Source organism: Mandrillus leucophaeus, unplaced genomic scaffold (assembly GCF_000951045.1).
Source record: "Mandrillus leucophaeus isolate KB7577 unplaced genomic scaffold, Mleu.le_1.0 Scaffold643, whole genome shotgun sequence".
Taxonomy (NCBI): domain Eukaryota; kingdom Metazoa; phylum Chordata; class Mammalia; order Primates; family Cercopithecidae; genus Mandrillus; species Mandrillus leucophaeus.
In genome coordinates, this window is record NW_012106953.1 from 361,416 (window position 1) to 387,096 (window position 25,681).

A 25,681-nucleotide genomic window follows, 5' to 3' on the forward strand; every position below is an offset into this window, starting at 1 on the left:
AGGGTGGATGGAACTGAAGCTGCCGTCTATTAGTATGCAATTGGATTCACCCAGTATCTCAATGGAATGATCAATATGATTAGAAGCTTGGGAGCTTCTTTTCAAGTGGGCAACATCAATTAATCAACTAACTCAGCGGTTCTCAATCAGAGGCAATTTTGCCCCCTAGGGGACATTTGGCAATGTCTGGAGACAGTTTTTGTTTTCATAAATGAAGGTAGAGGGGGTGGTTGCCACTGGCATCTAGTGGGTAGAGGCCATCCCTACAATGCACTGGGCAGTCTCTCACAACAAAGAATCATCAGCCCCAAATGTCAGAGGGCCAGGGTTGAGAAACCCTGCAATAATATCAGCCAAAGAAGTATTACAAGTTTTCAATACTCCCAAGGTTTCTGTAGTAGTGGTAGCAAATAATGTTTAAAATAACCATCATGTATTGAATATCTATTCCATGCCAGGATCTTTATATTTATAGCTGGTCTGTCTCAGTCCGGGTCTGACACCGGGTTTGTTTGGGGCCAACGTCTCCGTTCTTCTTCCTAACCCCATTTGGTGCAGGTGCATTTTCTCTGGACATCAGCATATCTATCCTCAGTTTCTTGTGTTTATATAGATAAAATTATGTGTTTAGTGCATATTGGGTAATATGCTTACAGGAGAAAGTAGTCAAGCAAGAAGAGACTGGTGTGTCACTATGGGTGTGAAACTAAAAACATCCCGACAAACAGGCCTCAGATCTATAACTTAATAATCCAGCCAAACCACCTGTGTAGCCTGGTAGCACAGAGCCTAGTCCTCAGTAGGTACTTAATAAATATTTGTTGGGAAACTTTTTTCATAATCCACACAGAGTCCTTGGTAAGCTTCAAATGGAGCGGGATTTTCAAATGACTCTTCTGTTGCATAACATTTTATTTGTTCCAGGGGCAGTTTCTTCATCCATAGGCACCTGATATTTCCAGAACTACACAAATGTCGTACCTTGTGTATCTTCCCACTTGCCCTCCACATTTTCCTCCTTTTTGTTTTTCGTTCTTTCACTCTGAGTCAATCTGGTCCTGACAAGGGCTCATCCCCTTGCCCTTTGCTCTCCTTACGACAATGTACACACAGCACCCTCTGCTTCAGGCACTGTCGGTATTCCCTGAATTATGCTCCTGCCAACAGTTTGCAGGGCAGGGCATGTGTCAGAATCTTCAGAGGAGACATGTGCTGTGTGGAAAAGCTTATTTGAGAATATGATTTTATATTTAGAAAAAGGCAAGAAAAAACACACTAGAGTTGACCCTTGAACAGTGCAGGAGTCATGGGCGCTGACCCCCTCATACAGTTGAAAATCCAAATATAACTTTTGACTCCCCAAAAACTTAACTACTAATAGCCTACTGTTGACTGGAAGCCTTACCGATAATATAAACAGTTGATTAACACATATTTCATACGTTATATGTATTAATACAGTATTCTTACAATAAAGAATAAGCTATAGAAAAGAAAATGTTATTAAGAAAATCACGAGGAAGAGACGATCATCATAAAAGTCTTCATCCTTGTCATCTTCACATTGAGTAGGCTGAGGAGGAGGAAGAAGGGGTAGGTTGGGCTTGCTGACTCAGGGTGGCAGAGGTGGAGGAAGATCTGTGTGTAAGTTGACCTGCACTGTTCAAACCTGTGTTGTGCAAGGGTCTACTGTATTGCCATTGTAAAACAGAGAGCTGAAAGAAAAGCTTGGAAAAAAACTTCTCACCTGGTGATCATATGGGGGCTTATTAACTCTGGGGTTGATGTGACCATTTGATGTTTATAAAAAGAAGAGGTTAAAAGAAAAGGTGTTTAGAAGCATGGCAGTATACGCTTTCCTTCCTTGTGTCCATGCCGTTGCTAGAAATTTCCTCCTCTCAGCACCTGGATTTCTTGGAACCCGCCCTTTTTCCCCTGTGCATAATTCTTCTATGCTCCCATAATGCTTTGTGTCTAATCTCTAGTATGTTCACCATCATCTTTTATCTTTAGCATACTACACTCTGATGTAGTAAATACTTCTGAAAGAGAATTGCAGGAGTGCTGTGACTAACCGCAGTGAGCCAGCTGGAAACCTCAATGTGCTAGGAGTCATTTCGAGTGGATTCCAGGACTGCACCTTTAGAGATTCAGAAATTTGGAGGTGGAACATGAGGAATTTAAATTTTTACATGCTTTGGTTCATAAGTTACACTTCGGAAAGTGCTTGAACTTGAACTTAAAAAATATCCTTACTTGTTCTAGGAGCAAAACAAGCATTTTGATCAAAGCAGCCTGGGTGCATTCAATCATTGGTTTGTTCATTCAACAGTCATTAATGGAGAACTACCAATTGTAGTGACCTGTCCCAGGTGAGGCTGTGTGTAGTAGCTGTTCGTTATGTAGTCATGTTCATTCACTCTCCTTTTGCTGTTTGGCTTCTCTGTCTTTGCAAGCCCAAGCCCATTCTTAGGACCCATTCAAAGTATTAGCTGGTAAGGACTTTAAATGTTTGTCAAGAAGGGGTGCTGAGAAGAGTGAGAGGGGAAAGAAATTTGCATTTTAACGGAGTATTTAAATTCCTTGGTATTTCAAATTACTGGAGAAGAGGAGGGTTTCTAACTTTTACTGAATTCCTAGATGTGCCCAGCACTTGACCTGTAGTATCTCATTTAACCCTTGCAATAAGTTTATGAAGCAAGTGTTATTATTTTGCAGAGGAGGAAGCTGAGGCTGTCCGTGTCTGGAAATAGATAGAACATGGACTAGAAGCAGGTCTTACTGTAAAGGCCCTGCTCATTCTCCTCTATCAGGATGCCTCTGTTACCTCAACATTCTTCCCACCTCTATGCTTGTTGGGAATAGCTTGGTATCACTGGAACATCCTAGTACTCGTCCTGTTTTGAGTGAAAGACTGCTCTCTGGGCTGCCCCAAAGAGCACTAAAATTGGCCCATCATCTTCTTAACTTTCCTAGGAGTGAGTGAATGACAACTTGGGTCACTTTAGAAAGGATGCTGACCTTTAGGATGAGTGCATAGATCCAAAGAAAGCACAGATATGGACTGGTTCATTACTTTGCTGTTAGTGAAGGTGTGTTCATTTTTTATGGTAAACATACTTTATTTTCATTTGACACAAACCAGACATCAGAATCTCCAGCCAAGTGTACTGAAAGATGTTATTTCTTGTTAGTCAGATTCAAAGTCTTTTTTGCAGGCCTTAGTTCCTGAACAATAGATTCAGGAACTAAGTTAAGGCCTGAAAAGATGATTTGTTTTCTGCATTTGATGTAGAGCTTATTCACAGATGAGGAAATTAAGACACAGGAGGGAAACATTGGCCTCCAGCAGTGCTTTCTGCCTGTGCTTCCATGTATCTGATTACTGGGTATTAATTTGAGGAGTCTAGGCTAGGTCCACCTGATTGAATCAGAAGATTTTTGAACCCACAAGCCGTGCCTAGCACTTCATTGTAGGTCTAAGTATCTGTAGCATTTGATAGAGGGACCCATTTCTTGAAACTTCCTCTGACTTCCATGCCTTTAAGTTTTTCCAGCTCTCCTACTTCTCCAGATTCTTCCTCTTCTCCCTCCTCCTTTCCCTATTTTCCAATTGTGGACATTCTCCAAATGAACTGATCTTCAAAGCTTCATCTCTCTTTTCCTCTGCACCTCTGTCCTCAACTTCTCACCCAGTCCCTTGTTCCTTGTTTCCTCTTGCCCAGATGATAGTAAGTCACTCAGCATCTTTCTCAAACAGTTTCCTCTTCTCAGCTGTGCTTCATCTGTCATTGGCCTAATGATCCATTCTTTTAACACTGCAAGATCTATTCTTCCTATCACTAGGTTAACTTGATTCCTTTGTCCTTTTCCCCAGGATAAACAGTGAGTCAATGAGAATAATAAAATCTTGCTTCAAAGATTTGATATCTTTCTTTATGACATTTGGTATCTTCAAAGATATGGTATCTCTCATTTCCTTTTTATCACCTCTATCAACCTCACCTATCATTGCTTCCTGCAACTATCCCAGATAGTCTCTTGAAATAATAATAGCAAATGCATGTTGAATACCACAGGCATTGTGCTGAGTATTTTACATTTGTTACTTTATTCAGTCTTTACAACCACTCTGTGAGATGCTATTTTCTCCATCTTGCCAAAAAGGATACTGAAGTTTAGAGAAGTTAGACAACTTGCTCAACGTCACACAGCTACTGAATGGTGGAGCTCCGACTCAGCTCATGCCTGTTTTGTTCTAAACTTGATGGTTGTAACTTGGAAATTCTGCTGCTTCCTAGAATATAGGATGGTATCTAGGAGTGGGCAATTAGTAAAGATTAGTTTCCTTTCTTCTTTTTCTATCCATCACTTCTTCCCCAATTTGTACTGAATTCACACAAATGCTAGGTCAATCAGTGGTCCCTTCACTGTCCATAAGATAACCACTTCAGCGCTGAATTTGAAATTCAGGGTTCACAATGTGCAATACAAGGCACATTGAGGCAGAAGTTGTTTCTGTCCCTGGCTTTGCTACTAAACTTGTTCTGTAACATTGGACAAGTCATTCAACAGCTATGCCTGAGCTTCCTCATCCAGCAAGTGAAAGGTTTGGTTGACACTTTCTTCGATTCTTTCCAGGCCTACATTTTTGTGACGTTGTTATTCTGCCTTCCCTTGTTTTCTCCTCCTTTCTGGTAAAAATTCTTTCCTCTATGACTTCTTCCCAAGCACCCAGACCTTGTCCTCTCCCTCTTCGCTGTTGCCTCTGCTTGCCCAGTGCTGCCTTTTCCTCTTCCTGCTGTGTCTGAACTCCACCACCCTCCCAGGCTCTTCCTTCTGTGTAAAGTTAGTGCCTCTCTCCGCCTTTCCCAGACATCTGCAGTACTTGGATCTCATGCTTTGTTGCTTGCCTGTTTTCTGTTCACGTAGCTTGCCTTCTTAGACAGATAACAGATCCTTGAAGGGATGGTGAGCTGCTCTAAGTTTCTTTTGTGTGCTAAGTTTCTTTTGTGTGTTCCAGGGTAGATGACTTTAAATGGAATAGTTATTTCATAAATAATTGTTAAGTGATTACATTTGGGCTTTATCTTGAGAGCAGTTTACTCAGTAGGAGGGCCCATCAGGGGAATCAGAATCAGGGCACACAACCCACCCGAATTGATGAGACGTAAAACTGCTGACAGTCCGGTTAGGAAACTGCCACAATCCAGGGAGGAGTCCCTGAAGGCCTGGCCTAGTGAGCAGGTAAACAGAGGCAGGGAGCACCGGATAAGAGAGGCTTGGTGTGCGCTGACTCTCCCACTGACATCCTGGGCAGCAACTGCACAGTTACCTGGCGTTCTCTTCTCCAAGCAGTAGAGCTGCCCAGAAATAGCCAGACAGAAGTGCTGTGGGGCACGCTTGGGCACCCCAGAACAGGGATCCAGAGAGCGGCGAGTATAAACCAATATAATGAGGTGAATGAGTAGTTCTTAGCGCAGCCTGATTTTAAGAGGTGGGGCAACATTTTCCCAGAGTTGCTTACTTTCTTTACCTCTGCTCAGGCAGATAACAGCCTGGGGATTTGTGGCCAGAGGATGTACGGTTCTGCGAACACATTTAATATCCAAGGCTGTCAGGTCTGTTTTGGCCCTTCTGTTTGTCAGCGAAGCACATAGTAGCAGCTTATCGCCCAATCTCAAGTGCGAGATGGAAGCACTGGGGCCTGGGGAATGCTGAGAAAAGTGTGGCCACTTTCCACCTGGAAATTCCACTTAAGAAGAAGAAGAAGAAAAAAAACAACAGCCTAAGCAGATTTAGACTTTTTGGCAGATCCGGAAACAGAATTTTGGCCTACATTGGGCTGGGTGAGAAGGAAGACAAAGTGGAGGGAGAACTGGTGACTCTGAAATTAATCAAAACCCGGTAGGGAACAAAGCAAGGGAGGCTGTCGCCCTTCTAAGTCTCAGGCAGACACGTCAGCTTGAGCTCCGGGCAATTTCGGTCTGGCAGTCTCGCGGCCCGGGGAGGGGCGGCGGGTGTCTGCAGACGGGCTCTAGGGCCCAGCGGCCGGGCGCCACGGCGGGGGTGGAGTGTAGGGTTATAGTGACGAGCCCAGGCGACCCTCCCCGGCCCGCGCGCGGGGATCGAGGAGCGCGGACGGCGGCGGGAGCGCGCGAGAAGCTCTAGGACCCAGCAGCGGTTGTCGCGTTTGGGGCTGGAGGTGAAGCCCTGTGTGAATGGGGTTGATTGTCCGGCGCCTCTTCTCGGCGCTGCCCCAGGCCATGTCCAGCGCACTGCCCAGCGGCCGCCTTCCCCAGCCGAGGGAGTGAACTAGCCATGATTGCCTCATGTGGAGGGCAAAGTTGCGCCGGGGAACTTGTGAGCCTGCGGTGAAAGGTAACCAGCCCCCACTCGAGGTGCCGGGAGGGCGCCTCCGGGTTTCCCACGCGAAGAACCCAGTCGCCCCGGGCTCCCCCGGCCCCTGCTGCTCAGGGAATGGGGCAGCTCCTGGGGGCCCGGGGCTGAGATCCCAGATTGTTGTTTTTAAGCGGGTTCTCTTGACCCGCTCCAGGTCCAGTTGCCTGCGGGCAGGGCCTCAGCGCCTTGCCGCCCCGCGACCCACGTAGACTGAAGTCGTGGCCCCGGGATTTGGGCCCCGGGGTGCGGCGCGCCCGACGCGGGGCTGGCCTTTCCGGAGGGGCGCAGCCATATGGCCCGATACGCCGAGGCGCGCCCGCGCGCGGGTCTCGCGGCGAGGGAGGGGACGGAAGGGGTGTCCGGTGCCGCTTCCCCCGGCGCGAGACAAAGGCTCGCGCACCGGCCCGCCCGACGGGCTCCGGCGCTCGGGACTGGACCCGTTCTGCCCGCCGGCCAGACCGGGCTCTGGCGGGTGGGGGCGACGAAGGGGTCGCATCCCAGCCCCAGGCGTTCGGATCGCGTTAGCTGCTGCTCCTTCTTTGTTCTCTCCCCAGACAAGTTTCTTTGACAAACTGGCGAGTTACATCCAGCTCCCGCTTGCCTGTTAAGGCTGCCTTTACAATAATCTGCTTTCAGGGGGTAAACATTTAAACTTTCCAAATGGAACCGTTTTTTCTTGGAATGTGACATTGTGGCAGAAGGGAGAGTGGCACGTCGGCCGATGACAGCCGAGCGGAGCGGGGGCCCAGTGCCGGTACAGGGGCCGAGCGTGCCCCATAGGCTGCCGGGCTGGAGGACGCGGCGGCAGAGCGGACGAGCCCTGGCGCGCACCTCTAGGGCCTCCGCCACCTGGACTGCGTTCGCGGCGACGTGTCCAAGTTTCCCCCTTCAGAGCCCCAGGCCGAGAATCCCGGGTCTCTGCTCAAAGCTCACGCGCCTCGCGCACCCTACTCTTACTATCCTGACTGATAACTAGGAAGACTTTCCCTTTCCATTTTTTCCCGAAGATATTTGCCTTTTTGGCTTCGGTGTTGGTTTCCTGTCTCTGAGTGGCAAACAGCTTTCGGCCGGGCTAGAGTGTAGATACCTGGACTGGGGTTTCAGAGGTGGGCCCTGGGCGTGCGGCCTTCTGAAACGATGCGGTTTGGACCCAACATTTTGTCCCCGTGTTCCCTCAGCTCCCTTTTTCCGTGAGGCCTTGGTTGCCCATTTTCTTCTCCTGAGGCATGTTGTGAGAATTTAGTTTTTGTACTGCTTATAGAAGGCCTTGGTGATGGTGGGGTACGTAGTCTGGAGAGCCAGTTGTGATACCTCGAAGATGCTTTCGGCTAACCAAAACAGTAACGTGCTAACCTGCTCACCATAAACGAATTAAACCAGAATAGAGGGATATTAATAGCTACAGTTTCAGAAAATTTCCTTCCTTTTCGGGAAGCAAAAAGTCAGGACTTGAAATATTAAACAATCTTGGCTCCCTGCTTCCAAAACTGGCCTAATGGGTCACTGCCAAACTGGCTGAGATTTCCCCTGGCTGCCTACCACTCGTGGGCCCCGGCTGCTGTGGAAGTCAGACCCAGGTTAACGATTAAGGAGCTCTCTAGATTGCAGGGTCTTAAAGAACCTAGAGCAACTGACATTTACTTCCTAGTAAGGTGCTCTGAGCCTTATAGTGTATTACTTTGAAGGCTGTTTATGAGAATAATGTGGGAACAGTAGTTTAATATACTTTGAACTGTTAGTAAAGGGTGGAAAAGCACTGATTTGACTAGAATGAAGGAAAACACCGATTCGACCAGAATGAAAAGAGTAGGACATAGAGTAGAAGGCTTTATAAAGGCTCTACTTTTCCTTATGATGGTGGTGGGGGTCGGGGGGCGGGGGGAAGGATGGGAATGTTTAGGTCTTGGAGTGCACTTTTGTTTTTCTGTGATGCATTTTTCAAGATAAATAAGGAAACCTTTGTAAACCTGTAGGTGTACAGGAGAGAAGGTGCTGTACCTGTAACTCCCCTTTCCCTCCCCCTTCTTTTTAAAATGCATGAAGTCTTGGTCTTTCAGGTTCTTTGCAGATGATGGAGGATGTAGAATACTAATGTTCCAAAGGGCATGTGGAGATCAAAGCATTTAAAAATACATCTTTTCACGGAGGCTAATGGACGATTTTCAGTTTAAATGAGATTTTTAAAGTGCTGTCGTTAAGAAAAGCACATGAATGCAGAAATGTGAGTGATTTTATGGGAAGGCACTCTGCTGATCAGACTTGAGAGTGTCTGCCCTGGGCCAGTTAGTCTAGAGGCTGTTGTGGGTAGAACTCGGCTTTTCTGATGTCTACCCCTGTGGAAAAGTGTGGACCCAGGGCCTAGGGAAAAGATGGCTGAACTAATTGAAATGAGCCGGCTGGCTGGTGAGAGTTCTGTCGAAAAGTACAGCCCCTAGGTATCAGTGCTACATTTACTCATAGTAATTTGTGAAAATGCTTTGAAAATGATAAAACACTATATAATGTAACACTTTTGAAAAAAATAATTAATGACATGAAATGGGAATTGCTAGTGAAAATTGTAAAAGTTTGATTTTTCAGGCCAATAAATTAAAAAGAAGTAACTTTGTAAGACCTGCCAATATTTCTGATATATACCCCAAAGTAACCTTTTTTCTTTTCTTTTTTTTTTTGGTGGTGGGTGGGTGTGGCTATCTGCATTTTAAATGCATAAGGAAGCTCAGGTCAGAAAATTCTGCAGTGTTTTGAATAACTTTTCTCCTATTTTTCATTAATTTTGGCAGTTTCTTATGACTCAGAATTAAGTAGGTAATAAAATCCTCGAAAAGCAAGGGGTAGCGTGGAGGTCAAGGGAGATATTTGATTACAAGGTTTGTTGGAAATAGTCTGAGGTTGTTGTGGTTTTATATTTTGTTTTGTTTTTTTTTTTTTTGTTTGCCTAGTGATTTTTTTAAAGTTAATTTTGTTGGCTTGGCTTTGTTTTGTCTTGGAGGAGAGGTACAATGTAAATCTTGGCCATTGTGGGTAGGGCAGTCCTCCACTTTTGCTGGAAGGAAGCCACTCCTACTCTTGCTTTATGTATTGGCACCAAGCTGAGTTCTCCTTTAACTTGTGAGGCCCTTGGCTCTGCCCTCATGGCCAGGCCTGGTGAAACCTTAGGGTATATTCATTTTGGACACTCAGCACAGGACTCCTGGACTCCTAAAGGGGCTCACACATCAGGCATTTCCCCCCATCTTTTAGGAGGGAGTAGGAGAGTAGCTGTAAGGTGTTGGAAATGTATCGCTGTTAAGATACTGGAGAATTAGATTTAAGTTTTCAAAAACTGTCATCCTAAGGTGTGTATTTAAACCTGTGTTTGAGACCTCACTGGCCAATATTGCAGCTATATACCTCTATTTTGTCATTTTGTTTTTAAGTAAAATGTCTGCTATTTACTTTTTTTTAAGTTTTCTTTTTGAAATGATCATAGCTTCATAGGAAGTTGCAAAAATAGTAGAGAGGTCCTGTGTACCCTTCACCCAGTTTCCCCTATTGGTAACATCTTACATAACCATAGTACAATAGCAGAACCAGGAAATTGACATTGGTACAGTCCACAGAGCATATTCAGATTTCACCAGTTTCACATGCACATGTAAAATTTGTATTTCTATGTGTGTACTTCTGTGCATTTTTTCATGTGTAGATTCATGTAACCACCACCACAATCAAGATACAGACTATTCTATTACCCCAATGATCTCCCTTATGCTACACCTCTATAGTTGCGTGGGCCCTCTTCTCTCCACCCTCACCCTGTTGCTAAATGCTTAGCAACCACTACTCCTGTTCACCATATCTATAATTTTGTCATTTTGAGAATGTTACATAAATACAAGCATGTAGTATGTGAGCTTTTGAGATTGACTTTTTACTCAGCATAATGCCCTGGAGATCCATTCAAATTTTTGCATCTATCAATAGTTTGTTTGTTTTCATTGCTGAGTAGTATTCCATGATATGGATGTACTATGGCTGGTTTAACCATTCACCTGTGGGTTTTTTCCACTTCATGACTATTACACATGAAGTTTTTATGAATATTTATATATAGGTTTTTGTGTGAACATAAGTTTTCGTTTCTCTGGTGTAAATGCCCATGATTGTGATGGCTGGATTGTATGGTAAGTGTGTGTTTAGTTTTTTAAGAAATTGCCAAACTTTTCCAGAGTCTCTGCGCCATTTTACATTCCTATGAGCAGTGTATGAGAGATCCAGTTTATCTACATCCTCACCAGCATTTGATGTTATTACTATTTTTTATTTTAGTTGTCCTAATAGGTGTTCTAATCTTATCAGGGTTTTAATTTGCATTGCTGCCTTTTTTATGTGCTTATTTGCTATCCATATATCCTCTTTGGTGAAATAACTATTCATGCCTTTTGCCCATTCCCCAAGTGGATTATTTATTTTACTGTAGGGCTTTAAGAGTTCTTTATATATTCCAGATACAAGTCCTTAGTCAGATTTGTGGATTGCACATATATTTTCCCAAGTATGTAGCATGTCTTTTTATGTCCTTACCAAGGTCTTTTGCAGATCAAAGGTTTTTAATTTTGATAAAGTACAGTTTATAGATTCCTTTTTTCTTTAAGGATGGTGCATTTGGTGTCACATCTAAGAACATTTTGCCTAGACCCATGTCTCAAACATTTTCTGCTGTGTTTTCTTCTAAAAGTTTTATAGTTTTACATTTTATTTTTAAGTTATAGTTCACTTTTATCCCTCTTAAGAGTTTATATGTCTTGCTGTTGATCTTATAAACCATCTATTAGGTTTTGAATGTGCACAGATGGACTATCAGGTGTAGTTCCCACTCTGAAGTGCTCACAGATTAGCGGTGTGGCATGTGGATATTACGATGTGTTACTACTATGATAGGGACACATGTGATGTACTGTGGGAGCTCTGAACAGAGAGGAGAGAGGGCTCGCTTTGGTCCAGGTGGTCAGGGAGGGCTTCCCTGAGCATGCTGCTCAAGCATGGTGGGAATAAATTTGGTTTGCTTTTGATCCAGTCTTGGATCTTTATTGCCATGAATTCTTTAGAGTGTGTTACTCTGATTCTTGAGCACATGCTGATTGAGTTGGCATAAACTGAGTGGTTGAGGACCTTTTTGAACAGTACATGGCGTGATAGCTTAAAAGAAGGTGAAAACACAGTACTTAAAACTCAGTAACATAAACAGTATGAATGAAGTTGAATAGATTAAGAGTTATGTATATGTTAAAATGAAAAAGGAGAGGTAGTATTTTGGATTGAGAACAGGTAGCTCTGCTTGTATCCTGGCCCTGCCGCCTCCTTGCTGTGTGACCTCGGAATTGTACATGCTGAAGCCTCATGAGTAAAATGGGGAAAATAATAGTTCTTCCCTCATGGAACTGCATGAGGGCAAAGTGAAGCAATGCGCACAGTGCGAGGCACATTGAAAGCATTCAATAAATGCCTGCTACCATTATTATTATTAAAACAGCAGAGAGGCAAGGCAAATCACTTTAATGATATATAAATTCACATGTATCTTCTTTGAGAACCTTCTCTGAGAACCTGGAACCCCGGTTCTTACTCATGGAAGTGTTCCTTTTCACAGTTGGGAGCACTGTGTCATGTACCAAATACTACTTAGTGAATGAGATAGAAGCTAGGATGCTCTATTCACAATCTATTACTATCTATATAATAAACCTTTCTTTGCATCTATAAAAGTATGATTTGCGATGAAAGAATGATTTCCTCTGTGCCCCTGAGTGCAGGAGGTAGGAGGAGCTGGCTCTGCATTCAGGAGGCTAGCTCAGAGTTTATGGTGCTTGGTACTGTAGGTGCAGTAAGTCAGGGCTGATGTCACCAGGCCGTGTCTCAAATTTCCTAACTGGCAGCTCTGTTTCCTTCTTGATGACCAAGTTGTTTACTTCTCAGAGGAAATTAATTGGGTCTTAGATGTACAATTCCAGGACAGTTGTTCTCAAATGTGATTGAGCATCAGAATACCCCAGAGGGCTTATTGAAACACGGATTGCTGGGCCACACACTTAGAGTTTCTGTTTCCTTGGTTGATTGAGGATAGGGCCTAAGACTTTGCATTTCTAACACATTTCCAAGCAATGCTGATGCTGCTGGTCCTGGAAACACATGTTAAGAATGACCATTTTAAAACATAGCCTGGACTGAGATGCTTACCCTTTTAATGGAGTTTGTTCATCTACAAGCAGTTGAGTTTGAAATGGATCAATTTCTAAGGTTATTAGTTGATATAGCTATATTTCTTCCTCTAATCACTATTCTTTTGTGCCTCACTTTCCTGACCATGACTTTTTCTTCTATCATATGTCTCTTGCTCCTTGGAAGACATGCCACAACTGGGTATGTGGCTACCATATTGCCTTGGTAAATCACTTAGGCTCTGTAAAATAAGTGTTTTTACTAAATATTTATCTTCTAAGGTTATTGTGTGGCTTAAGTGACATAGTGCGTGTGAAAGAGCTTCATAAGAGGTGAAATTTCGTATAAAATGATTTTCTTAAAATTATTTTCTGCATCCTCAGTATCTTTTCAGAGCAGTGTCTCTGGATTTAGGGTGCTCTGCCTCTCCTGATAGTAAGTTTCACTGCTACTTGGGGGACTTGGTAACGGTTACGTAGACATATGCAGGGACCACAGACATACTCAGGGATGTCATGAAGAAGGTTCATGCAGTGGATGGATGGTTAAGCTAGGGTCTCGGAGGGCCTTCCAAATGGAAATGTTTTGGAGGCACATTGATAAGTAGTTGTAGTAATAACAAGGAGAATCCAGTGCTGGAAAATTGCTTGAGCAGATGTTGAAATATTAGAGATTCAGCTTCCTCAGAGTAGAGAAATATAACTCCATGACATTTTTTTTTCCTGGCAGTTTAGGACAGATGTGATCTGGCCCACATCTATTTTTTTAAAGTTCTAGACCTACACTGTCCATAGTAACCACTAGTCACTTGTGGCTATTTAACTTAATGAAAATTAAACAAAATGAAAAATTCAGGCCCTGAGTCACACTAGCCACCGTTCAAGTGCTTAATAGCCATTTCCATCATTGTAACAATTTCTGTTGAGGAATGTTGTTCTATAGTGAGATTGGCTCTGTTGTCTGATGGCAACACCACTGGGCTTCAGATGATAAGACAGGGACACATTTTTGAATGAAATGTACCACATCTCCCTTGGAGGGCTGGTATGAACTGATTGAGAATGCTCTATTCACTTGGACCTCATTTTAACCACTTCTGTTTTTGGAGGCTCATTCCATTTGAAAGCTGGGTCAGCATGGCAACTGAGTTATGTTGGCGGCAAAGCTTACCAGGCCATTATCAAGAAATGTCTGCTATTTCTAGGGATGTTCCATCCATAGGATTCTTCCAGGGATCTGGTCCTTGAGAGAAGCAAATAGAAATGCTTGGGTGGAATTAGCACAGAAAGGTCCTCCTGAAGAGGACCATCAAAGGTCAGCCTGAACTTCTCCACTCTGGATCTGTTCCACTGTTGAACCAACCTTTGTCAACGAGAGGTAGGCAGCTGGCCCTTGTTCATCTCTCCAGTGTTTGGACATGCTCAGCTACCATTCCACACTGCATCATCCTAACTATTGTTTCCTTTGAAAGTGTTCTGTAAATTGTAATAAGGTTCATTTCCTTGCCCACCCTACATCCAGTCAGTCTTTAGGTCCTTGCAGTTGACCTCCAAAATACTTCTTGCCTACTGTCCCTTCCTTTGCATGTCTCTACAGCTAAACCAGTTTAAGGGCTAATTACCTGTTTCCTGGACTATTGTGATAGCCACTCACATAACAGGTCTTCCCACTTCTGTTTTCTTGCACCTCTTCTGACCTAGTCTGCCCTTCCTTCTTTCCCTCCTTCCTCCCACCTTTCCTCCACCCTTCTCAGAATAGGCCCAGCAAGACAGGGATGATAGGTATCTTGTCTTCCAAGCTCGCTTTGCTTTCTCTTTGTGAGGTAGGGCTCTGCACACACCCTGTGGCCACGTGCCAGGGAGGAAGGAGGTATCTCACATTCAGCTGCTGCTTCTTAGCTGTGAGCGCTGCTCTGGGTGGTATGACCCAGGAATGTGACCCCTGAAAGCAGGTGTGAGGCAGGCCTTTTCCTGTCTGACACAGGCTGTGTTCTGGAGGGCTCTGAGAACCAAGTGTTTTGTGAGCAAGCCTCCTCTATCTGGGGGTCTTGGGAAAAGTAGAGAATATGAAATCCTCTGGTAAAGCCCTGTTTCCTGAGGGACTGGCTCCTAAATATCACTGCAGTTATAGGTTGATTGCTCATCCTGGTGATGTGGGAAAGGCTGGAAGATAGAAGAAGGGCAGACAAAGAGATTAGGAAATGTGCTTTTTATGGAAATTAGTGGATGCAGCACTCAGTGTGTAGCATTAAATTCATTCCAGAAAAACACATGTAAAACCAATCTAGCTTCTTGAAAAGAGAAATGGTCTAATGGTCCTTTTATCTAAAAGAGTCAAAGAAAATGCCTTCTGAAATCACAGTAAGCTTCAATTAAGACACCTGGGAAAGTAATTTTAAAAGCGTCACAAAACCATTTATACAAACCTTGAAGATAATGGCGGTGTCAGGTTTGTTTAAACTAGTAGGTTTGTAAAAGGACATAATCCTGTCAGACTTATCTTCCCGTGGTATTGACTGGCCTAGCAGATCAAAAATGAGTGGTAAGTGGCATAAAAATGGTGAATAAATTTACCTTAGCTGACTTTTAGAGTTGATCCTATATGATATTCATCAAAAAACTTAAGAATAGAGTCTGAAAAGTCTACTTTGAGATACATATTAGCTTAGCCCTGAGTTGAGGCATTACATTTCCCCAAATTCTAACATTTCTTACTTTCAAATTTCTTCAAAATAAATTCCAGGAGTTTGGAGAAAAAATTGAAATAAAGACAAATATTTATATTTTAATGACATTTATTAAGTGACTAAAATCACTTATTAGGTTAGGAACAAAAAAATGGGTTATGTGTAATTGTTTGTTCATAAAATAAAATACTGAATTTCTTGTATTAAATTTAGTAATTTATTTAGGCAGTAGTCACAATTATGCTAATTAAATTTACTTTGAATATTTTCAATTGCTCTTATAGAAGAGACATTAGGGAGCATGACATTTCTTATTTTGGACAGGATATAAATTAGGCAGAAATTTGGATACAGAATCACTCACTCCTCCTTAAATATCTGTTGAGTGAATAACTTTGGATTGTACAAGTCCATACTGAGGTGGAGTATGGGGTTACAATATTTATTGATGGGGTTACAATAAAAGGATATATAGTTCATCCATCTGATATTTGAGGGTCTGTCATGTGCCAGGAACTGGGCTAGGTGTGGAGTATATATCCTTTGCTCCCCATGGAATTCATATTCTATAAAAGGAATGTAATATATTAAGATGTTAGAAAACAAAAAACAAATGCACTGGGTTCATTCTGCTCTAAGAAGAGAAGAAAGGATTCATAACTGTCTTTCAAGCATTTATTTTATTTTCACTTTAAAATGAGCTTAAATCGCAGATATCATGACTTCTAGAAGCTTAGAAGAGTTCTCTGCTGGGGAGGGTGGCTAAATACAGATTAGGAGGATATGGTGGGCAAAGAGGCAACCAAAGAATTAACAGAAGTCTAGGGGTATCTTACTAGAACTCTGTTTAAATTGAGAAAGTATGATGTAATGTCCTGCCTGATGGTGGGAAGAAGACCCTAATGGGCAAATTGTGATGTGCCCTTTGGATATCTTTTTTTTTTTTTTTCAGTAATTACCTGTGGAGCTTAATGGTTAAGACTCCAGAGCTGGAAACCCGTTTTCACACCTGACCTGTGCCACTCACTAGCTTTATAATCTTGGCTAAATTACTTAACCTCTCTGTCAAGTAGACTTTCCTCATGTGATATGTAGGGCTCTTAATTACACCTACCTCAAAAAGTGGTTAGGAGAATTACATGCTAGGTATAAGAACAATATTTGACAAATTGGAAGAGTTAAGTGTTAGTTATCATGGTTGTTGCAGTTACTATTGCAACATTTTATTATGCTTATAGATTCTGTGGGTCTGGACTTCAGGTAAGACACTGTAGGATGCCCTGTCTCTGCTCCATCATTCCTGGGATTTCTGGGACAAGAAGGCTGGGAGCGCATGGGTGGTTTGTGACTGGATTCACATGTCTGGCACCTGGACTGGGATGACTTGAAGACTAGGTCTGCAGACTAGAGTGTCAACAAGTTGCCTTTCCACATGGCTTGGCTTCCTTACAGGATCGGGCTAGTTAGAATCTTTTATGGTGGCATAGGGCTCCAGGTGTGAGTATTCCAGGAAATTGGATGGAAACTGCATTGCCTTTTATGATTTAATTTTGGAAGACACATAGAGTTACTCCTCTATTTTCTCTTGGCCAAGTGGACTTATAAACCTGCCTAAATTCAAGGATGTGGATCCACCTTTCTACAGGTGTGTCAAAGAATTTACAGACATGGATTAAACTGCTACAGTCATCATCATTATCATGTTATCATTAAGTAAAGTATTAAAAATGTAGCTCACAGTAAGTCTTTGGCTATTTGGATTACCTGGAAACTGTGTTATTCTGAAGGTGTGAATTTCTGTATAGTTGAAGGCAAATACTTTTGGTGGTGGTTTTTCTGTAAGATTGATCCCCTCCCCACTACCGTACCTCCTGCCTTATGTAACATTTTCTTGATGGTTCAGATAATCATCATGAACATCGGTAATATGATGTGTCGTTTGAATCAGGAGTGGGGAGAGACATATAGATAATATAAGAATGCATGATAGTTTTCTTCCAAGAAGATGCTTTGCTCTCCATAGTCAAGATTATGATTCCAAAATAGACAGTAACTGAAGGTACAAAATGGTGATAGAATTAGTATAAAATGCATTTATATGCTCTGTAAACAAGAGGTAATGGGTAATACACTTGAAAGCCCTATTTTCATGATTTTTTTTCCCTTTAAGATATTGTACTGTAAGACCCCTGGGCACTTGTCAGGTAGAACTTGATCAGCATCCACAGAATATGGATAGAATCTCCAGAAATGTTATATTATGATGGCTGATCACATTGATTTAGACTTTTTTTTTCAAATAATTATTGTAAATCTATTTTGAGATCCTTGACTTGAAAAAATTATCCAGTTACCTGTTGCATAGGATACTAGAGAAAATGTTACACATTATATACCTTGAAGTGAGGTTGACCTTTTTAAAAAATTTTATCATTTAATTGGCTAGTCCATTAAAAGACTCACTGTTTTGAGAATGAAAATAGGCTTTAAATTGCCATATATGTTATGATCCTGAAGGAATAGACTTTTCTGCATTTTTGGTAGTAAAGAGTTATTTTTTCCTATGTTGTCAGTGAAAGGAACAGATCACTGCGAAGAAGAGATTTGAAGTTCGTGTTTTGATCTCTGTCCTATTATATCAGAGATGAAATGAAAGGGAAGTTATGGAACAAAGGTGCTAGGGAGAGGAAAATTCTTTTCCTCTTATCTGTAACGCTCAGTACAGAGGACAAATCCGTCACCCCGTCCCTCAGTAACTCCCCTATTGTCACTGTCTCTGAAGATGGAGCCTCTTAGGCAGCTGAGGGGTATTCAGGCTAGTCCGGTTTCTGATACCTTCTCCAGGGCCACTTAGCCCTTGACTTGCATGCCAAGGGGGCCAGGTAAGGAGACACTGAAGAACCTTTTGACTATACCATGTAGCCTTTTATTTTGTTCTTTGATGGAACTGGATATTTTAAGCTTATTTTCTGAGTAATGGTGTATTTTAGATCTTCGCTCATCCCCAATTCTTGGAAAGTTGAAAATGTAATTTTAGCGTAGTTTGTTAGCTGAATAGTCTGACCAAAACAAAACTCTAAAAGCTTTCATCTCTTATCTGCCTGAGCATCTTGTTGCTGTTCTATTTGAAAGAGCTCACTGATGTGATCATCTCTTGAAAGTGAACTTTACGGGAGTGATTCCTGTTATATTTTCCCGTCTTCATGAACAGAAACAAAAATTTACTGAAAAATTCCTATGTGCTTGTAACACTGTTAATAGCCCTTTTTGTTGTCTCAATTAATCTGCGTAACAGCCCTATATAGTAGGCCCTATTATTATTCTCACTTACTAATAAGGCAATGGGTACCAAGAAATTAAAGCATTTGCTCGTGTTCACATAGCTCATCAACGGCACAGCCGGGATTCTTACATTGTTTAAAAAGCAGATTTGCCAAACAAAAACAAAGTATGGCATGTCCTTTCTTCCTGCTTAGTGGATATTTTCTCCTCTATCTTTTTTTGTTCTTTAAATCTTTCTAATAGTGTGGTCTTTTGGCTTGACAACATCATTCTCTTTCCCCTTCAGTCATCATGTCTTAACATCCTTCCCTTTGTCCGGGATCACCTGACTTCCTGCGGGGCAAGTTATTGCAATGTCTTTTCTCCTCACCTAAAACTAATCTCATGGAACTTTTTTTTTTCCCTAGTGAAATAATCATTGTTGACTTATATTCCCCTTTATAAGAATTCCTCAAGGACCCGAAGGTGCATTCTTGTGCAGGTGTTTTCTGGGTGGGCATCTAGCTCTCTCCAGATGCATTTTCTTTAATCAACAGAGGTCCATTCGCCTGACTAATAGAGTTCAAGCAGTGCTTTATATCAAAGGGCCTCTGTGTGTCCTCAGGTTTCACTGACTTCCATGGGCCATGGCCGTCTTCCTTTGCCTGGGCAAGGAGATAACTCATTCTCAGTTATAATTGATTGTCAGCATTTTCATCTTAAAAGTCTCCTGTAACATTTACATCTTTTGGACTTTCCCCATGGGAGAGGATGTGTCATTTAGAACAATGCTTCTCAAAGTGTGTTCCATGGAACCTTGAGGTAGGAGGTCTCTGAGACCTAAAAACTGTCTTCATAATAGGCCAGGCACGGTGGTTCACGCCTGAAATCCCAGCACTTTGGGAGGCTAAGGTGGATCACGAGGTCAGGAGATCGAGACCATCCTGGCCAACGTGTGAAACCCTGTCTCTACTAAAAATACAAAAATTAGCTGGGTGTGGTAGTGCATGTCTGTAGTCCCAGCTACTCAGGAGGCTGAGGCAGGAGAATCACTTGAACCTGGGAGGTGGAGGTTGCAGTGAGCTGATATCGCGCCACTGCATTCCAGCCTGGTGACATAGCGAGACTCCGTCTCAAAAAAGAAAAAAAAGAAAAAAAAAATCTTCATAATAATACTAAGACATACTCTCAACCATGAATCAAGACAGTGGTAGCAGTCAGTCAATTAGTCACACACTCAGAATAACAAAAAAGCCCATTTCCACTTAGGAACGTTCTAGTTCAGGCAGTACAGAAGATTATATTCAATCTCAAATCTTGAGTGTGTCTTTTTAACATCCTTTGTGATGAAATGGGAAGATACATAAAGTGCTTCCGCTGTGAACTGAAAAAAACCCCTTGTGTGATGGAATTGGGATATAAATATGAAACTAGATGCTTTTCTCATGGAATGCATATTTACTTAAAAGAACAACTGACAAACTGTGGTTATTCTGACTTGGGCGTTAGGTAGATATTTTCTCCAGAATAAATAAAGGAAACTTGTCACTTCAAGAAAAACTACTATTTGCTGAATTTGATAAAACTCAAGCCTTCAAGTGAAACTTGGATTTTGGAATTTTGGGAAACTTGTATCTGCCACTGTGAACTGGACAACTTCCCAATATGTAAAAGACTTTTCTGATGATTGAGATCCATGGTATATTAACAAATGGGATTTTGTTGATATTATACACTTGAAATGTTTCAATGTATGGAAGATCTCTATAATTCATTAAACCATTGTCTTCCAGATGACCACATATGATGTTACATGCATATGTAAAAAATAACAACTCCCTTCAAAGTGAAAGATAGGCCGATAGATTTTAATGTAATACAGTACGGAGGAGTATCCATGAAAAGACCACTGTCAGGGTTTCATATATTATGTTGCAATTGCCTTTAAGAAAATGCCAGTTGTTGAGTTTTGGTGTGGTTTCACAGAATAGTCAAAATTATCTGAAGAGGCTATTAAAATACGCTTTCTTTTGGCAACTACATATTTGTATGAGGACAGATATTCTTCATTTACTTCAATCAAAAATTATATAACAACAGATTGAAAACAGAAGCAGATATGAGAATCCAGCCGTCTTATATTAAGCCAGATATTAAAGAAATTTGCAAAATTACAAAAACCCATTTTTACTTCGTTTTAAAACTTTTTTCCATAAAAATATTTTATGTAACATATCATGGGTTTATTATTGCTTTTTTTACATGAATTAACTATACTTTCTAAGCTTTAGTTTCAAATGCATTAAATATTGATTTAGTTCACATTAACAGTAACTCATTGGGTCCTCAGTAATTTTTAGAGTGTGAAAGGATCCTAAAACCAAAAAGTTTGAGCACTATTGCTACAGTGGCAAAAGCCATAGACTCTGGAGCCAGGCTAGCTGGGCTTGAATCATAGTTTTGTTCTTTACTGATGGTATGGCACTAGTCAAGTTACTCTCAGTGCTTTAGTGTCCTCATCTGAGCAATGGGGATAATCATCATACAGTTGTTATGGGGATTGAGTGAGTTAATACAAATTGTTCAAAACAGAACAATGCCCTCCACATAGAAAATTCCCAGCAGCGTTTGGTTACGTCCATTTGCCTGTAGTTGATTTGTCCCTAGAAAATTTTATTTTGCAGCATGTTTCCCTCTTAGTCTCCCTCTCGGCATCATGGCTGATGATAAATTAGGGGTTATTTATATGTATACAACCTTCTAGATCTAGGGAGAAGCTCTGTTGCTTTAGACACATTTTTAGGGGGTATCATGAGCCAAAACAAGAAGGTCAGAGAGGAGAAAGAGGTAGGTATAGCCCCAAGCACAGTTCTAGATCCTGTGTGTGTGCTTTGAGATGAACGTGGGCACGGGTATCCCAGCTCACCACTCCACACTTCCTTGAACCTGTTATTTCTGCACTGTTTGACAATTTTCTGCTTTATGTATTTGTCTCTCTTGATAGACTTTCAGATTTGGGTCTTATATCTAGCACTGTCTTGCCCATGGCAGATGCTCAATGTCGTATATCTTTGTGGAATGAATGACTGAATGGACAAATGAATGAGTGAATAATTCTGCCTTTTGCTGTCAATGACCCATGATCCTTTGTAACTCCTACTATCACATGTATCTGTTTTTGTTGTTGTTGTTGTTTTTTGTGAATGCTTTGGAGCAGTCAAAATTGAGTTTGCCTCTTAGCCTTATGGCTATGAGCCCTGTGACCCAGGGCCTGTCATTCCTGTTTTTGTATAGCACAAAGGAGAAAAAGAAACCTAATTCTCAGGAACATGAGGTTACCTGAGATAATGCTTGTAGCGTGTCATGCTCAGTAATGTTACTTTCTGTGTCTTCCTTCCCTATAACTAGATAGCTGCTTATATTACTGGGACTTTTTGCCTGCAGTTGGCCACTACAACCAACGAGTGTGTAGTTGGTTCACATTAACTAACTTAAATCCTCATAACAACTTTATGAGGATTACCCTGCCATTCTTAGCAAAGGATTTTTGAATTTCAGATTTATGAAGCATTTATGTATGGTATGCTAGGCATTTTCACAGCTTTATCTCATCATGTTGTTGAAATGAGTGTATTTTTTTGTTATTAATATAATCACCTTGTTTCTGTTTAACAGTATTTTAGATGTGACTGAAATAGCCATATTCTCATATCCAGTCATTCAGGTTTGCACGTATAAAATCTAGGACACTGAAACTACTGACTTTAAATCTGAATTTATTGAAAAGTAACAAATTGTAGGAAGTGTTCTTCACATTACTGAAGGAGTTACTGCAAGTTGTTTAGTTTTAGAAAGAGTTTAATCTCCTTTACTTATCCATTATTTTTTGGATTTATTAAATCCAACACATTTTGTATTTAAAATGTGATTGATTTACAACATTTCAGTTTACCACAACTTTTCAGGAGTGTATATGTTTGTTGTATAAGAGCTTATGTTGGCAGAGAAGTGCAAACTTCCCAAACCTGACTGCATTCAAATTGTCTGTGAAAGATCGTCCAAAAACATCACTTCTGGTCTATACTTGTGGTGAAGCCAGTGTTGCAGGTCTGATGTGGGGACTTGGAAGTGATGTTTTTAACAAGCTCCATGAGTGTTTCGGACACACTGTAGGTTTGGGATTCATTGTTAAAGTGGCAACATGGTCATGAAAATAATGTGCAAAAAAAGAAAATAATATGCAGCCAGATGGAAGTGATGAGGAAGGGTGGTTTCATCAGTTGTCTTGGTGTTCTGGTGTTTGGCAGGGAGTGCACTGTTATTCCCTGAAGATCTTATAAAAAATAAAAAAAGAACACAAAGAAAATGGTTCTGGATCTTTCTCTGCCTCATACATGCAGAGAAATAAACTTTCCCAGGAACTTTCCCCTTTATCCACAAGTTAAGAACATTTCATTAAAGCTCTCCTAATTTTAATCTAAGAAATTTGGTGGGAAAAAAAAGACTTAGAATTAGTTTGCATTATTGAGGGGTCTTTGGAGGGCAGAATGGTGTAGTCAAAAGAGCTTTTCTGTTGGAGTGGCTGTGTTGCTGGCTGGTTTTGTAACTCTGGGCATTATGCAACCTTTGTGAGCTCAGTATCACTATCAACAAAATGGGAGTGAGTGGTGATAAATAATATGATTTTTATAATATCCTGGCACTAGTAAGCACTCAATAAATGGTAGCTCCTGCTCTTACTGGTTATACTCTTTATTAAGTGATATTTAGTTTCTTGGAGATGTTGGTTGCTTTAAATTACGTAATTCATTCATGAGCACATATTGATTTAGGAGCTGGCTGAGTGTGATTAGAAGCAATGTGCTTGCCTCTTGAGAGAGTCCCAGTCCCTGTGGGATGCCGCTGCCTGACAGACATCCCAGTGTCACTCATCTGCAACAATACACACTAATGGGATCCGGAAAGCTGGAGGAATCCGTGGCAGACAGGAAATATCTGAACTGTTCCTTTCTCTTAGTGGGGGTGAGAGAGGGAGCTTTGCAGAGCATAATTATGCAGACATAATTGTCATTTCATGTCTGGGGGGTTATTTTAAAGCTTTCTATCCTGTTCGTTTTCCTTTGTTCAAAAAATATTAAGTACTTACTGTCTGCAGTGAGTATTACACACTGGTAATACTTGTTCACTCTCAGTGGGACCACAGTGTGTGCCAGAGTCACCCAAAAGAATACTACTGTGGTCCTGAGATACTTAACTTCTAGATAGGTATAAACAAACAGGTTATGATGAAAGATTATTTAAATTTCAGTAACTTAATTAAATACAGGGTTTATTTATTAAAACTTACCTGAGGAAAAAAATCTCTGGAGTTCAGGTACTTTCAGTCTTTTTGTTTGAGGTAAGTTAAGCAACAAATATATCAACATAAAATAAATATTACAATTTGAGTCAAGATATTTGAGGACCTTTGAATTTTATGTTAAAGGCTAAATTTTAAAAATTATTTTTGTAGAGAAAGCTTTTTTGTTATGGATACTGTCACTGCATTCTCACTGTGACTCTGTGTGAGAGGTGGGACTGGGAATATTCCTTTTTGTATTTACGGCTGGTGAGAAGGGAGGACTCCTGCCTCTGCTCCGGTACCCAGACCTGCGGAGGAAGCCCAAGGAAGGGCCGCATTTAGGGCACAGTCCTGTGGGCTCAGGACCTGCCTGTGGGGGCCGAGGAGGAGGGGAGCGCACCTTTCTCTTAAGTGTGAGTTTGTGCTCAAGCTACAGAATCCCTGTGTGGTTGTTTTCTAACATTATGTACAAAGCCTTTGTGCAACTGATCACAGTACCCTTGTAATTAACCTGTTTCAGCACTAGGTGGCTTTCTCTTTTCCCCCCAATAGGTTCCTTAGTTTCCTGAGTAGTTTGAGAGGCCTTAAAAAAGGCAAACTTGACTTTGAGCTAAGTTCTGTAGTAAGAACATGCTTATAACTAGTTATTTTAAAATGTATCTTAATATATCTATTAAGCTAATGTATTTGTTGAGTCCCCATGATGTGTCAGAAACTCTTAGGTAGTAGGAACATATGCAGACGATTCATATGTAAAATAAAAATTGAGTACTTGCTGTGATCTTATTTCTGCTAGTAACTGGAGACACAAAGGTGAGTAAGACACAGTCTCTTTATGAGTTAAAGGGGGAGGAGTGGGAAAGAAACTAAATACATAGTCAATTTAATACATTATGGCATCAGTATGCATAGAATGCTTGGGGAGCACTGAATAGCATATAGAAATTGGGGGGAGGAGGAAAAGATGACTCCCTGGAGGAAGTGGCACTAGAATAGAGCCTCAAAAGACTTTCTCATAATTAGTATATATTTTAGCGTTTAGTATGTGCCAAAGTAAAAGTTGCATAGATTTATAAGGGTAGACAGGTCCTCTAGATGAAGAAACCATGGGGGAACTGCAAGTATTTCTCACAGGTATTTGCACAAGGTGGTGCCAAGGATAGGTAGGGCAATATACATGAGTTACTATAATTCCAGGCAGATAGTGCTAAGTTATGTAGTACTTAAGATACAAAACGGAAGGCTGTACTAGAATGAGAATCAGAACAATTGCTTAAAAAAATAAATCTATCAGAGATTCTTGATTGTAAGAAGCATAAAGTGACACTGGCTAACTTAAGCAAAAGAGACATTTATTGTAAATATATATTGGGCAGCTCACAAATTAATTGGAAGGCTCAGAAAATGGGCAGGAATCTAGGCAGATAGACAATGGGAACCCAGCCAGAGATACGCTACTTGTGTTGTTAGGCTGAGGTCACTATAGAGACTGTGGCTGCTCCTGGACTCCAGGAGATAGTGCTATCGCAGGTAGTTTATCAACACCTTTTTGTCTTTGCATCATTTCCTCAAGATTCAGTGCACATCCAGTTGACTGAGCCTCGGTCATTCTAACTGCTGGAACAGGGAGGGGACCTTTTGGCTTCTGTAATGGAAGGTACACAGACCTGCCCCTAGACTTAGACAGCGAGTTCAGTGTTCTCTAACATTGAAAGGATTTACTTAGGTGACTGTCAGGAAGGGAATATGGTAGGTAATAGTTGGAAGTTGAACTACCTAATCTCTAGTTT

General features: G+C 41.4%; 1 protein-coding gene across 3 annotated transcripts in view; it reads left to right on the top strand.

Annotated features, from left to right (window-relative positions):
* AMOTL1 (angiomotin like 1) overlaps positions 1–25,681 on the top strand; it is a 188,692-nt gene that overhangs the window by 65,954 nt on the left and 97,057 nt on the right. Inside the window, exon 1 of one of the 3 annotated variants that reach the window (XM_012000931.1) lies at positions 6,089–6,381. The exons of 1 other annotated variant lie outside the window; for it this stretch is intronic. In XM_012000931.1, coding sequence (XP_011856321.1) covers positions 6,333–6,381 — 49 coding nt within the window. In that variant the 5' untranslated portion in view covers positions 6,089–6,332. Of the gene's footprint in view, positions 1–6,088; positions 6,382–25,681 lie in introns of those variants that run through there. One more of the 3 variants, XM_012000932.1, reaches the window with a different exon arrangement.